Source organism: Lygodium microphyllum, chromosome 11 (genome assembly GCF_053477565.2).
Source record: "Lygodium microphyllum isolate KBCC chromosome 11, Lygodium_microphyllum_v1.1.10, whole genome shotgun sequence".
NCBI lineage: Eukaryota > Viridiplantae > Streptophyta > Polypodiopsida > Schizaeales > Lygodiaceae > Lygodium > Lygodium microphyllum.
Window position 1 is genome coordinate 112,833,579 of NC_141145.1, and position 12,808 is coordinate 112,846,386.

At 39.1% G+C, this 12,808-nt stretch overlaps 1 protein-coding gene across 2 annotated transcripts; it reads left to right on the forward strand.

Annotated features, from left to right (window-relative positions):
- Positions 1-1,482: 1,482 nt before the first annotated feature.
- Positions 1,483-3,969, forward strand: LOC148029250 (uncharacterized). 2 transcript variants are annotated; one of them, XM_087688682.1, is made up of 3 exons: positions 1,485-1,826; positions 1,924-2,276; positions 2,491-3,969. In XM_087688682.1, the coding sequence occupies exons 2-3, from the start codon at positions 1,991-1,993 to the stop codon at positions 3,423-3,425; spliced, it is 1,221 nt and encodes a 406-aa protein (XP_087544808.1). In that variant the 5' UTR covers positions 1,485-1,826; positions 1,924-1,990; the 3' UTR covers positions 3,426-3,969. The 2 variants fall into 2 exon arrangements, with proteins under 2 accessions (XP_087544807.1, XP_087544808.1); XM_087688681.1 differs by having other exon boundaries at positions 1,483-2,276.
- The last annotated feature ends 8,839 nt before the right edge of the window (positions 3,970-12,808 follow it).

Here is a 12,808-nt window from a genome sequence, read left to right on the forward strand (position 1 = left end):
CCTACCATCCTTGCATTTATCAGCATGTTTCATATCTCATCAAATTCGAATTGCATGGCCACAAATTATTGTTGCATGCTCCAAGTGTGGTCAAGAAGCTTACTTAATGTATTGGTACCTTGGTTTCTCAATGTTTTGTTCCTCTTTTGAAGGGATAGATCTTTGGAGTGCATTCTCCTCCAATTGTTGACTCAATGTCCTGTTCATGGGTCTTTCCTTGTTACCTTATATTGAATGTAAGTATCATTGGTCTTTCTCACTCGTGCCCTTACCCTTGGATAATTAGTCCTCTTTAGACCCTATTCTCCATAGTTGTGGATCCTTTATACTTCATGATCTAGCTTTTCTATATAAGCTTTGACTCCCTTGTGCTTGATGTTTTATGATACTTTATTTTCTAGTGCTTGGCTCTAGCAATTGATCCTCCAATCCCATTGGATTAATGTGGAATATCTTTTCTATTCAATCTATAAATGACCCCTTTATATGCATCATTTGGTATGGAAAAAATGTGTAGAAATGGTATTTAAAAATTCCCTTCTTTTGAACCCATGTGATATGCATGTATATTTATGAGAGGACCCCCCAAGCTTGATGTTCGCTCAAAGTCACTTAATGGTTTTTGGTTTGCCTTTCATGATTTGACAATCGATCATTTTCCCATTGTGCTCACTAAGTGGACCACTTTTGCAAAAATGGGATATTCTAATTTGGATGGATGATCATTTCCTTCTTTTGAACCCATGTGATATGCATGTATATTTATGAGTGGACCCCCCAAGCTTGATGTTCTCTCAAAGTCACTTAATAGTTTTTGGTCTGCCTTTCATGATTTGGCAATCGATCCTTTTCCCATTGTGCTCACTAAGTGAACTACTTTTGCAAAAATGGGATATTCTAATTTGGATAGATGATCCAAATCATCTAAGTCCTCCTATGTTGTGCCTAGACAACTTGGCTTGAAAAAAGTGATTAAGTGGCCATACAGCACTTTGACTCTTGACAGTTGTATCGCTATCAATTCTTTGGCTATGGTGGTGTATTTGGCGAGTATAAATTCATATTGCTTCCAAGAACATGGAAGAGTTTTCATTGGTTTAGGCGACTTGCTATCTAGAAGGCCTAAGTCCATCCTACCATAGCTAGGAGCAAACAATATGAAAGTAAAATCCAAATGTTTAATGCACATGACAATAGTTTCTCCTATATCTACAACCCATGTTAGCGGCTAGTTCTCAAATTGATGGTCTATTGTATGATGGACGTAGACCTAGAGGTGGTTGAAGTTTAGTAACGTATGCCAATGTTATGGTTACGTGATACCTTTGGAGATGTTGATTGTGGATTATGTGAGAAAACATCCACACTATACAAGCATGGTGACACCTACGACTATATGAGTCTAAACATTGCGGTGATGTTTTTCGTGAACAATGGGAGGGGTTTATCCAATTTATGAATTTCATATAGTTTTTTGTATGAAGGAAAGAAATTTGAGCTATTTTCTGCATATGGCGGGTTCAAACACCTATATACTGCCACGTGTAGGTCGAAGACCAGGCCTAAACCCACCCTCTCTCCGGGTACGCCGGAAGACACTTCACGATATTTACATGGCAATAGGAGTCGCCATCCAGTGACGCGTAGCGCCAGACACCCGTCGAGAGCGATCTGTATTCGTGTGCAGAAGAGCTGCTACGTGTTAGGAAGCCGTCCGAGACGTTTCGCATCGGTTCTGCTATTGCTCTTATATCCCCGATCAACGTCCCTTCGGCAGAGAGTTCGAGAGACTAGCGCACCGCGTCTGTGATTCTAATATACGCAACGTAATACATGACTGTGCCCCACATGCGTGCTATTGTTGCTGTGTTAATGAAGCAATATGGATGACGGGAAGGTTTATTCTGATGGTGAACGTGACAGGGAATCAAAGCTGTTTGTAGCTACCGTGGCTGAGCTCTATCTCATCGATGGCGCCGAAGTGGCCTTCATGCGCAAGGGGGGCTTCCGCCTGTTCCTCGCCCAGCATTCCTTCTCCCCTCTCGCAGCAGTCGAGGCCATGGTAGGGGACCTGCAGTGGCCCGTTGGCAAGGACTCGCTTGTGTCGAGAACTGGCGCCGGACGCTTCCTCTTCACTTTACCTGGGATCACTTACTGCCTCGTCTTTGTCGATGATGATAATGTCCAGCAGTCGGCCGCCTCAAGAGATGGCCGAGGGAGGACCGAATTCGATAAGCTGGCGACGATATTGCAGCGTTATGCTCCATTCACAGATCGTAAGTCGTCGTATTGCCTTTCGCTATGAAGAGGTCAATTCCAGCGGATGTTGCTGTTTTGTATTTATCTAATGCATATAAGTTATAACCATGCTGCAGTCTTGATCGCTTTCTGCTTTCTTTCAGTATCGAATGGTTTATAGCAAATGTGACCATTCGTATTTATGTAGCACTGCATATGCGAACGTATAATCATGCGGTCGTAATGAAGCAGGATCAGGCACAGCCCATAGTAGTAGCCAGGCATGTGAAGAGATCAGAGCGGCGACTTTCTGGACTAAGGCGGCGCATGAGGTGGAGCATAAGAGCTCCTCCATGGCGAAGGAAATATCGAGCAGCATGAGCAACGCATCAGGAGTCTTGCAGATGGCTAAAAAGCAGGCCAACATGGCGCCCGAGAGCGAGCCGATGGCTGCATTAAGCCTACATGTGGAAGCGGCGGGCAGGAAGTCACTGGCAGGCGGAGGTAATGCCCCAGGACTAAGCCCGAGGATGATGAAGCGGATGCAGCAGGCGAGGAGGATCTCGGCAGTAGCGAAACTCTTCTCGAAGGCCCTGGTGAAGGGGCTGATAACACAGGAGATGGTAGTGGCAACAGCAGAGGCGGGCGTCGGACACGTGGACGGCGGAGATGGACGTTGCAAAGATGATGTGGCCATGGCCACGGTGGAGGGAGTGGCCCGGGTGGTGCAGGCCGTGGAGACGCTGGGGGGGAGCGTGTACGACGAGGCGGGATCCTTACTGACGTGGATGGAGGGAACAGACGGTACCAGGTTGGGCGCCGTAGGCGGTCCGATCGCCGCCACGTGGACGCTCAACAAGCTGGGGCTGCGCGCGCTCCTCGGTGCCATAGCTGGGTTTCCGGTGGCGGCCGGCAGCAAATCAGGAAGCGCCGCGTGCCGGCCCCGGCCCTCGTCCTCCAGCTCAGGCACATGCTCCTCCTCCACCTCCTCCTCTACTTCCTCCTGCTCTAGTCACAACATAGGACGCCGTTGCCAAGGTACAGATATAGCTAGTGCTCCCGGAGAGCGTCAGCCTGGCCTGATCATACTTCCCCCTCCCCCGCCCTCGCCCCTGCTCCTGCCTCCGCCCCCTCCTCCTCGCCATCGTCCCCGTCACTTGCCTTACCATTATCCCCCTCACAGATGACCCTGCGCATTATACGCGACATTGCATGGTTCACTTGCAGTCGCAGTTGACACCATTGCAGGATCCTGAAACCAAGAAGCGTCCCATCGTTTCCTTGGTTCTCTTGTCCTCACAAGACTTCTTCGAACCTTGATCCGTTCTCATGTAAGCGTTCATCATCCTTGGCTGCTTCGTATAAGCTATGCAGAGAATTCGCCGTGCAAACTTCAAGTAATTCGGATTGAAGTTTCCCACCACCCCCAAGAGCCCCCCAGAAAACTAACCTACTTAGCCATATGGGCGATACAACAGATCCGAATAGAACTCTGCAAATGACCCTAGGGCCAAAAGGGTGGTGTAGGGATACAAGTTCAGCAATCTAACAAGATCCCATCAACATCATAGTGATCGACCATCAACCTTCCATCCACTGCGTACCGATAGGTTGTGTTGCCACCCATTTCTCTCAAGTTCTTGGTAAGTAAAGTCTTGGTTACGAGGTTGTATAGCATCTACAATTAAGTTTCCTTAAATATGAGTAAAGCCCGTCTAAGTATTCCTCCGTCCGTGCACTAAAATTAAATATGAGTAAAGCTTCGACATGCACTAAACTTATGCCTTGTATCACCTACATTAAGAGTTTTGTTGTTCATGCTCATGAGGATGACCAATCATTCTCGCATAAGAATGAGTTTGTTAGAACTTTGACGAATGTCTTTGGTGGAAAACTTTTGTAGTAGACAATTTTGTTTGGAAACCCATCGCACGAGAGAATTTTGTTGGGACTTTGTTATTAAAGGTAGGTGGATTACATTGTTTAGATGATAAAACAATCATGTAGACATTAGATCTAACAATGCGCTAAATGCTAAACTTTATTATCATTGACCCTGAGAATTGGCACATGCCAATGAAGTTCATAGTTTTGGTTGCATTGTTGTATATACAACATACTATTAACATATTGCATAGGGTTCATCTTCTTATCCATACTAAGAAGAAACTTAGGAAATAGCTATGGCAATTTATTGTTGCACGACTCTACGTTCATCTATAAAATTGTTGTACATGACCATTGTTTATACATGCAGACACTAATTAAACAAAATATTGGGAAGTATATTTTGTGACTTATTAAGTACTTGTAGTAGCTTCTCTCTTTCATCTATAAATTTGTTGTGCATGACCATTGTAGTAGCTTCTCTCTTTCATCTATAAATTTGTTGTGCATGACCATTGTAGTAGCTTCTCTCTTTCATCTATAAATTTGTTGTGCATGACCATTGTAGTAGCTTCTCTCTTTCATCTATAAATTTGTTGTGCATGATCATTGTTTATACATGCAGACACTAATTAAACAAAATATTGGGAAGTATATTTTGTGACTTATTAAGTACTTGTAGTAGCTTCTCTCTCTCTCTCTCTCTCTCTCTCTCTCTCTCTCTCTCTCTCTCTCTCTCTCTCTCTCTCTCTCTCTCTCTCTCTCTCTCTCTCTCTCTCTCTCTCTCTCAGTAGATGGTTACTTCTACAGGGGAATGCATGTATACAATGGCCTTCAATTTGAAATTGAAGGGCATTTCTTATATCAAGGTTATAAAAAATAAGTAAATATGTAAACCTTGGATTTATTTATATGGGTTGAAATCGTGTAATATGGGTATTTTTTGAATTATGGTAGTGGACAATTTTAGGATGCACTAGATTTTAATGTATAATCTAGCATGTCTTTAAGGGATAGTGGTATAATTTGGTCTCTTGTAATCATGGAAGTATTTTGTTTGTTACGTACATAATGTGTGATTACAAAATAAGTTGTCACTAGCGCTTGAAATTTTGTTAGAATCACACCCCACATGAAATTTCATCTCAATAGAGATCATGTCCAACATCTTCCAAATATCTTTTAGTTGAGATGTCAATAAAATAAAGAACTAGGTGAGGTGAAACATATTTTCCCTCTTCAGTGCATTTGTTTCCACATCTTGGATTTAGTGTGTGGCAAAATTCAAAGTTTCTTGTTCATAGAGTTGCTTAACTCTTTACATTGTGTGATTGAGATAACCTTATAGGAGATGCATGAACCTTTTCTAATTGCAAATGCACATTGGAATTCCAAGGAACACTCAATGCCTTAATTTAACAAGTTTTAAACTGTAGTGCCAAATTGAACATTGGTGCCAAAAGTATATTTTAGCATTCCACTAAAGTAAGGATTACATGTTAATTGTAAGAAGTTGAGATTTGCGAGAAAATATACTATAACACCATTAGTAAGGATTACATGTTAATTGTAAGAAGTTGAGATTTGCGAGAAAATATACTATAACACCATTTTTTGGATTAATGTATAGAAGTTTCAAATTGCCAAAAAAATAACACAGTTTGAGCTTGTTTTTCTTGGTTGACCACTCATCAATCAAGCAATTTATCATGTTTGTACATTGTTTGTGCCTACAATGATCTTTTCATCAATGATGGATCATGGCATATAAGTTAAGCACTTTCTAGTGTTTGTACATTATTTGTGCTTAATGATCATTTCATCAAGGATGGATGGCAATGAAGTAGGTTAATAAAAGATGGTGTATATGTACTAGTATGTTTATCCAACCTAAGTGACTTTTTAACATGGTAAAAATAGTGTATATGTACTTGTATATTTATTCAATCTATGTGAAGTTTTATACATGGTTATGACAAAGGTTTGAACTTTTTCACAAAATAGAAATTGTTGATAGATTAATGTCCCCCTAGATTTTCTTTTACTATGCCAAGCCTATGCAATGATGTTTGTAAGGATGATAATAGGTGATTTGACATTTTTCCATGTTTCCATTTGATCGTTAAATAGGCACCATAGACATTTTTTGAAGTCTAATGTATTTTACAAAATATCAATGGCGACATAGATTGTTAGAGGTAGTGCATTTATCTTATCTATAGAGTCTTACGTATGGTCATGGAAATTTGAACTTTCATGACAAAATAGAAGTTGATGTTTAAGGCTACGTTCTTGGATTCCCATTTCCCATCTCCTAGAAGTTTATGGAAAGTTGTGCAATCCTTACAAGGAGATTGTAATGGTTGACATTGACTCACCATATGACTTACAATAAAAACTTGCAAGCATATTTATTAACATGCTAATATGCACATCTAATGACTTATGCTATATGGGTCTCTAATTTGGAATTTATATACTAATAGCCACTAGTATGCTAATATGTACGTCTAATGATCATGTTGTGGTCTCTAATTTTTGGAATTTAGACATAGTAATAGCCACTAATATAGATGCACTATTTTCTAGATTTTTGTGAAACTAGGGGGTTGCTTGTTACATGATTGTAGCTCAAAGTGAAGTTGCATTCTCATAATTAGAAGCCACTTCTTTTTGCATCTAGAAGCTCTTTTTCTTTTTGTAATCTTGTTGAGCATTATTTATTATAAGTGTATCACGATGAACCAAGTCAACATACATAATAGGTTAACTTGTACAATATTGTATTCAAAACATTAAAAAATATTATGAAATGCTCTAACAATATATGTGATCCCAATATGATTTGACACAAATGTTGGCCAAATAAATTTTTTTGCATGTTTATAAAAATTCATGGTCGTGCATATACATTCTGAATTTAGAATTTAGCTTCCATTACAAAAAAAAGTACAAAAAATACGATAGTGGTGAAAATAGACAAGAGGGGAGAGCTGAAGCACTCAAGAGCACACACACATCCCAAAGCAATGGAGACTTGAGAACATAGAGAGGTAGCGCTAAAATCTTCTTCTTTTTCTTTCTTTTTCTTCCATGAAAAAGAAATGAGGTCTACAATATGATAAAAGACTAATACAAAAGTACCACAATATATGTACATGCGATCACTAAGTGTGAACTTGCTACGAAAGAAGAGGTGGCGTAATAAATATACCATAGCCAATGATGGACTACATGGATGTAGTCCAATTGTAGAATCATGGGTGTATCCTCACATCGATCACTTAACACACCAGTGAATAATATCGTGCCACATCACCAAGGCGCGTATAGTGAATGCCAACTCATGTAGAGCTTGACATCTCAACACTCCCCCTTGAGCTCAACACGAGCTCATGAACTCCGACCATAGTTTTGAAGCGAGCTTCTCAACTCCCAAGGCCTTGGTGAAAATGATAGTACCTTGTTCCTATGTGGTCCTAACATAAATTAAGTCAATATCAATTGCTAGAACCTACTCTCAAATGAAATGGAAATGGACCTCTATGTTTGGTTTTTTGTGCATGATACACTACGTTCTTGGCCAATTGAATGCTACTAAGATTATCAAAATAGATGATAACCTTGTTATCCATCTGCATCCCCAAATCACCAAGTAACTTGTGTAACTAAGCTCCCTCATGTGTGCTGCAATTGGCACACCTATGTACTTTGCCTCTGTACTAGATAAGATAACTCTCAACTATTTCTTACTACTCCAAATAACATCAGCAATCCTAAAGGAAAACATAAAACCGCTGTAGATCTCCTATTTGAAATACTACTAGCCCAATCTCCATATGTGTAACCATGCAAGTCTAATAGTGCACCTGCACCGTAGAATAAAACATAGTCCAAGGTGGACTTGATATCGCGCAATGTGCAGTGCACTACATCCAAATGTGGCTTTTGTGGAAGTTGTATAAACCGACTCTCCAAACCAATTGTGTAGTTTAGGTTTGGCCTAATGATCGCGTCAAATAGATAAGGTTGTCCACGATCTTTTGATACATAGTAACATCCTCAATCAAGTCACCCTCACGTAGACTAAGCTTAGCATCAACATCCAAAGGTATAGAGATAGACTTGCAATCAGCCATATCATGTCTTTAACATATCCAATGCATATTGTCTCTATGACAATCATATAGCCTCTAGAGTCTTGATTATCTTTATGCCGAGAAAATAGCACAGCTTTCCCAAATCCTTCATCTCAAATTCAACCTTGAGAAGTTCCTTCACATTGTCAATATCTATCTCAATATCACCCACAATTATCAAATCATCCTAATATATAGTAATGTCCATGATGCTTGCATTACTCTCACATACATAGAGTAAGTGATCATCATGTGCTTTGCAAAATCCAATGCTGACAAGGTATTATGAAATCCTATCATGCCATACCCTAGATGCTTTATTTAGCTACCCATACAAGACCTTAAATTCTACATAATAATCTAGATTATTCTCATTCACATAACCAAGTGCATGCTCCACATAAACTTCCTCTTGCAACTCCCCCTACAAGAAGGCATTATTAACATCCGTTTGATGCACGATCCAACCTTTTAATACAGCCACTACTATGACAATCCTTATAGTGGCCATTTTAGCCACTAGAGCAAAGGTCTTCTCATAAACAATACCATGAGTATGTGCATACCCTTTAACAACCAGTTGTGCCTTATAGTGCTCATTACATCCATCTAATTTATACTTGATCTTATAAACCCATTTGCAACTAATAGCTTTTTTGCCTTCGAGTAAGGACACTAACTCCCATATGTCATTATCCATAGGAAACCATTTCTTCATCCATAACAGCATGATCCCAATACTCATTACCCACTGCATCCTCAAAACAAGTGGGTTCTATATCCTACACAACCTTAGCCATGTATGCATAATGATGAGCTACATAGCTATCATATGTCAATCATTGCATTGGCTTTTTCACTCTACTTGACTTGCGTGGACTTGTATCACTACCAAGTGTTTTAGCATCCTATTATGCCTTCTACACGCTAGGTGTTTTAATATATGGAATCCCAAACTCCTCATCCAAGCTTTCTCGAAGCCATCTGAATCAAAATCAACATGAGAGAAACCTGATGATACATCTATCATAATAGGTGAGTCCCCAACTTTCTCTTGACCTTTTCTTGGCATTTGTGGTGTACTTGGTGGAGTAACCTGTGACCTCAATTTGGCACTCTAAGGTCCATTAACAAAACCATGACTAGGAGACTCTTGTGGTTCAATCAATGTATGTGATTGTTGACCTCTTTTCTGCATAGCTGCACTCTCATGCTCATCAATCCCAACTACATTTTGCACATTACTATACTAGCTACTCATTTCATCAAAAATAACATTCTTGCTAACTCTCAGCTCACGTGTAACAGGGTCATAACATCTATATCTCTTCTACTCAAGAGAATATCCAAGAAATACATATTTTCTTGCTTTAGGATCAAATTTACTATGCAACTCATCAAAAACATGCACATAAGCAATACATCCAAATACTTTCAAATGGGATAGATTTAGCTTTCTATCCGTAAACTTCTCTTCAGGTACCATATCATGTACAAAAGTAGCGGGTGTCCTATTCATAATGTGTACATCAGTAGCAACTACTTCAGCCCAATAGTAATGAGGCAAGTTTCTTTCTAACATCAATGCACTAGCCATCTCTGCAATATGCATATTTTTTTGCTCAACAACTCCATTTTGCTATGGAGTATATCTACATGTATAATGTCTTTATATACCACTTTTCTATAAAAAATAAAAAAACTCATTAGAGAGATATTCTCTCTCCATCTGAACTTAGGTATTTAATATACAATCCTATCTCCTTGTCAAACCAAAGTCTTAAAGCTTGTCAAGTGAGTAACACCTCACTTTTCTCACGCATAAACTAAACCCATACTTTGCATGTATGATCATCAATGAAGAAAACATAATACCTACAATTGACATCTTCTACATGACAACCATTAGATGTGGACCAAACCTGCAATCCATGTTCTACCATCTCTTATCAACAGAAATCAAATTTTCTATAATATTTGATACATGTGGCACATTAGTCAAGTACTGAGTTTTGTCATCCTGCATACTATAAGAAACATTTCCAACATGTGTAGTGGGGTGAGCTGTATCATTCCCTATCTCTACATAGCTCGAAGACTCTGGACTACGTATCTCTCTAAACCACTCTTTATGAGAAGTCATGTAGTTAGAGGCACCTGAATCTATATACCACACATCATTCTTTGGTGCCCGGTAGTCATTGTATTCACAAAGTGTTGCATAACAACAATGGTTCACTTCTATCATCATTGTTTCTGCTATACTAGATGCATAGTTAACTTGTTGCTTTTTTCCATTTCTAATTTCAGTCTTCTTTTTTAAGCAATTTTTAATAATGTGGTCTTTCTAACCACAATGCCAATGTTCTATATTATCATAGAATTCTGTAGTCTATTAGAATCTACAATTTGTCCTCTTTGACTCCCTCTTCCTCAAGACTATCCTCCTCTATTATGTCGTGTATCATAACCTTGACCACAACCACCATCTTAGCCTTTGCCATGACCTCTACCTCTACTAGTAGAGTAAAACACATGTTCAGACTTGTTCTTGATTTGAGAAGAAGAGGAATCTAATCCAAGGTTCTTCTCCTCAAAAAATCAAGTCTGCAAAATCAGGAATATCTTCCCTCATATTCATAGATGACCTGAAGCTCTTGTATTCATCTCCAAGTCCATCTTAGCATGCATGCACAATTTCATCATCATCAACTACCACATTGATAGATCCAAGAGCCTCCACAATACTCTTGATCTTCAAGTCATAATCATTGATACACATGCTCCCTCTTTTCACTTGATTTAGCTATGACTTGAGCCTGTGCATAATCATTAACACGTGCTCCCTCTTTTCACTTGATTTGGCTATGACTTGTTGAGCTGAAGCTTTCTGGCATTTGTATTTACTTTGAACGTCCTTGTCAAATTTTGTCATGCAATAGTAGGGGTTTCAGATTCTTGCAAATAGCCCATCATGTGATCTGTGGCACTAACAGATAGCCAATACATGAAATTACTCTATGTCTGCTCACAATCTTTCTTAGCCTTTTTATGCAGTAGCATTTTGTGCAGGAACTTCAAGTGTTACTCCCATGTCTCCTTCAATGTAATTCCAAACACCTTTGTCCATTAAGAAATTTGTCATCTTGAACTTCAATTCAGGATAATTATTCTTATTATGCTTCTTGTTGACAATCTGGTTGAAGTTGTCAAACATTTTGACAAAATAGAAAACCTTGCAAAAGCCTGCAATCTATAAGCAAGCTAATATCAAGTGCACCACAACTATATACGCAACCTTTTTCACTTTTTTATTGCACAACAATAACTACAATCTGCAATCTAAATGCAAATGTCTTTTGTGTCTACAACTTAGCAAACACTTAAAACCTTACAAATTTGAAATATATAACTTGTGCATCTAGAAATAGCGGACACAATCGAAACTACAATATACCAAAAACTGATGTGGGGACGACTTGCAAGTCCAAAAACAAAGGTTAACATAATCCTAGATGATATGTGGCATCTTTGATAATATGGAGAATAGTGGATGGGACAAGTCTCCACCTTGGTCATCATGCAAGAAGCCAAGGGTAGTGGTAGACAAGCTAGAGAAATGGAACTAGATTACAAGAGGTGGGTGTCCGAAGTACATTATTATAATATATTTACAAGAATGATAAAATGGAAAGTTAATGTGATAAGGGTAAAAGAGAGAAGAAATTTGCTTGTAGCCAGTAGTCTGCGCCTTTGTGACTTCAAATTGGTGAAGAATCTGAAAAAGGTTTCTTCTGCAACTTTGTAGACCAGGTCAAAACCAGTCGGGTAATGCGAGAATTTTTTTGAAATTTGATTTTTCTTGGGATTTATTAGATTTATTAAAAATGATTTTCAAAAGCTCCTTTGATTTTAATTATATATATATATATACATATAAGAATGTGACAGAGGGGGTCCATGTTTATAAGCTTTTGTGTAAGATCCAAATGACACCATGATGTGGACATTGACTTGTGTACAAGGGTGAGGTGGCCTCTAATGATGGTGATAGATCCCAAATCTTGGTGATACAGGTGGAACCCAAGTGTAGTTGGAGGTTAGTCCTTTGAAAAAAATCTATGTACTCACTCAACCCCTAGGTGTAATCCATTTCCATTATCACTAAGATAACCCATCCCTTTTACCTTTTACATTGACATCCCTCTTAAGAACTTGTTTCCCTACTTGTTAGAGTTATCATAATCAAGAAGCAATGTAGCATATCTAGTGCTTGAAGAGTAAACCCAAAGTGATAAGATATAGGGTTTAAGCTATGGGTAAGGCTCTTGATAGGGTTTTTGATCAAATTTTGTGGTAGAAATCCGGTTTGTAAGAAACCAGGATCACTTATATACTCCCCTTAGTCTAGAGGCATTCATGCCTCTAGCTTGCTAATGATGGTCCAATAGAGCAGGGAGGGTTGCACCCCCTCATTGGTGGCTCTTTGTCGAATGACTGCTCTAAAGTGTCCCTAATTCTTTGAAAATAAGGCTTGAGTCGCC

Coding starts and splice junctions, on each gene's coding strand:
- LOC148029250 (XM_087688681.1), top strand. CDS start 1,883: ATGGATGACGGGAAGGTTTATTCTGATGGTGAACGTGACAGGGAATCA. Junction 2,277..2,490: donor TTATGCTCCATTCACAGATC/GTAAGTCGTCGT, acceptor GTAATGAAGCAG/GATCAGGCACAGCCCATAGT.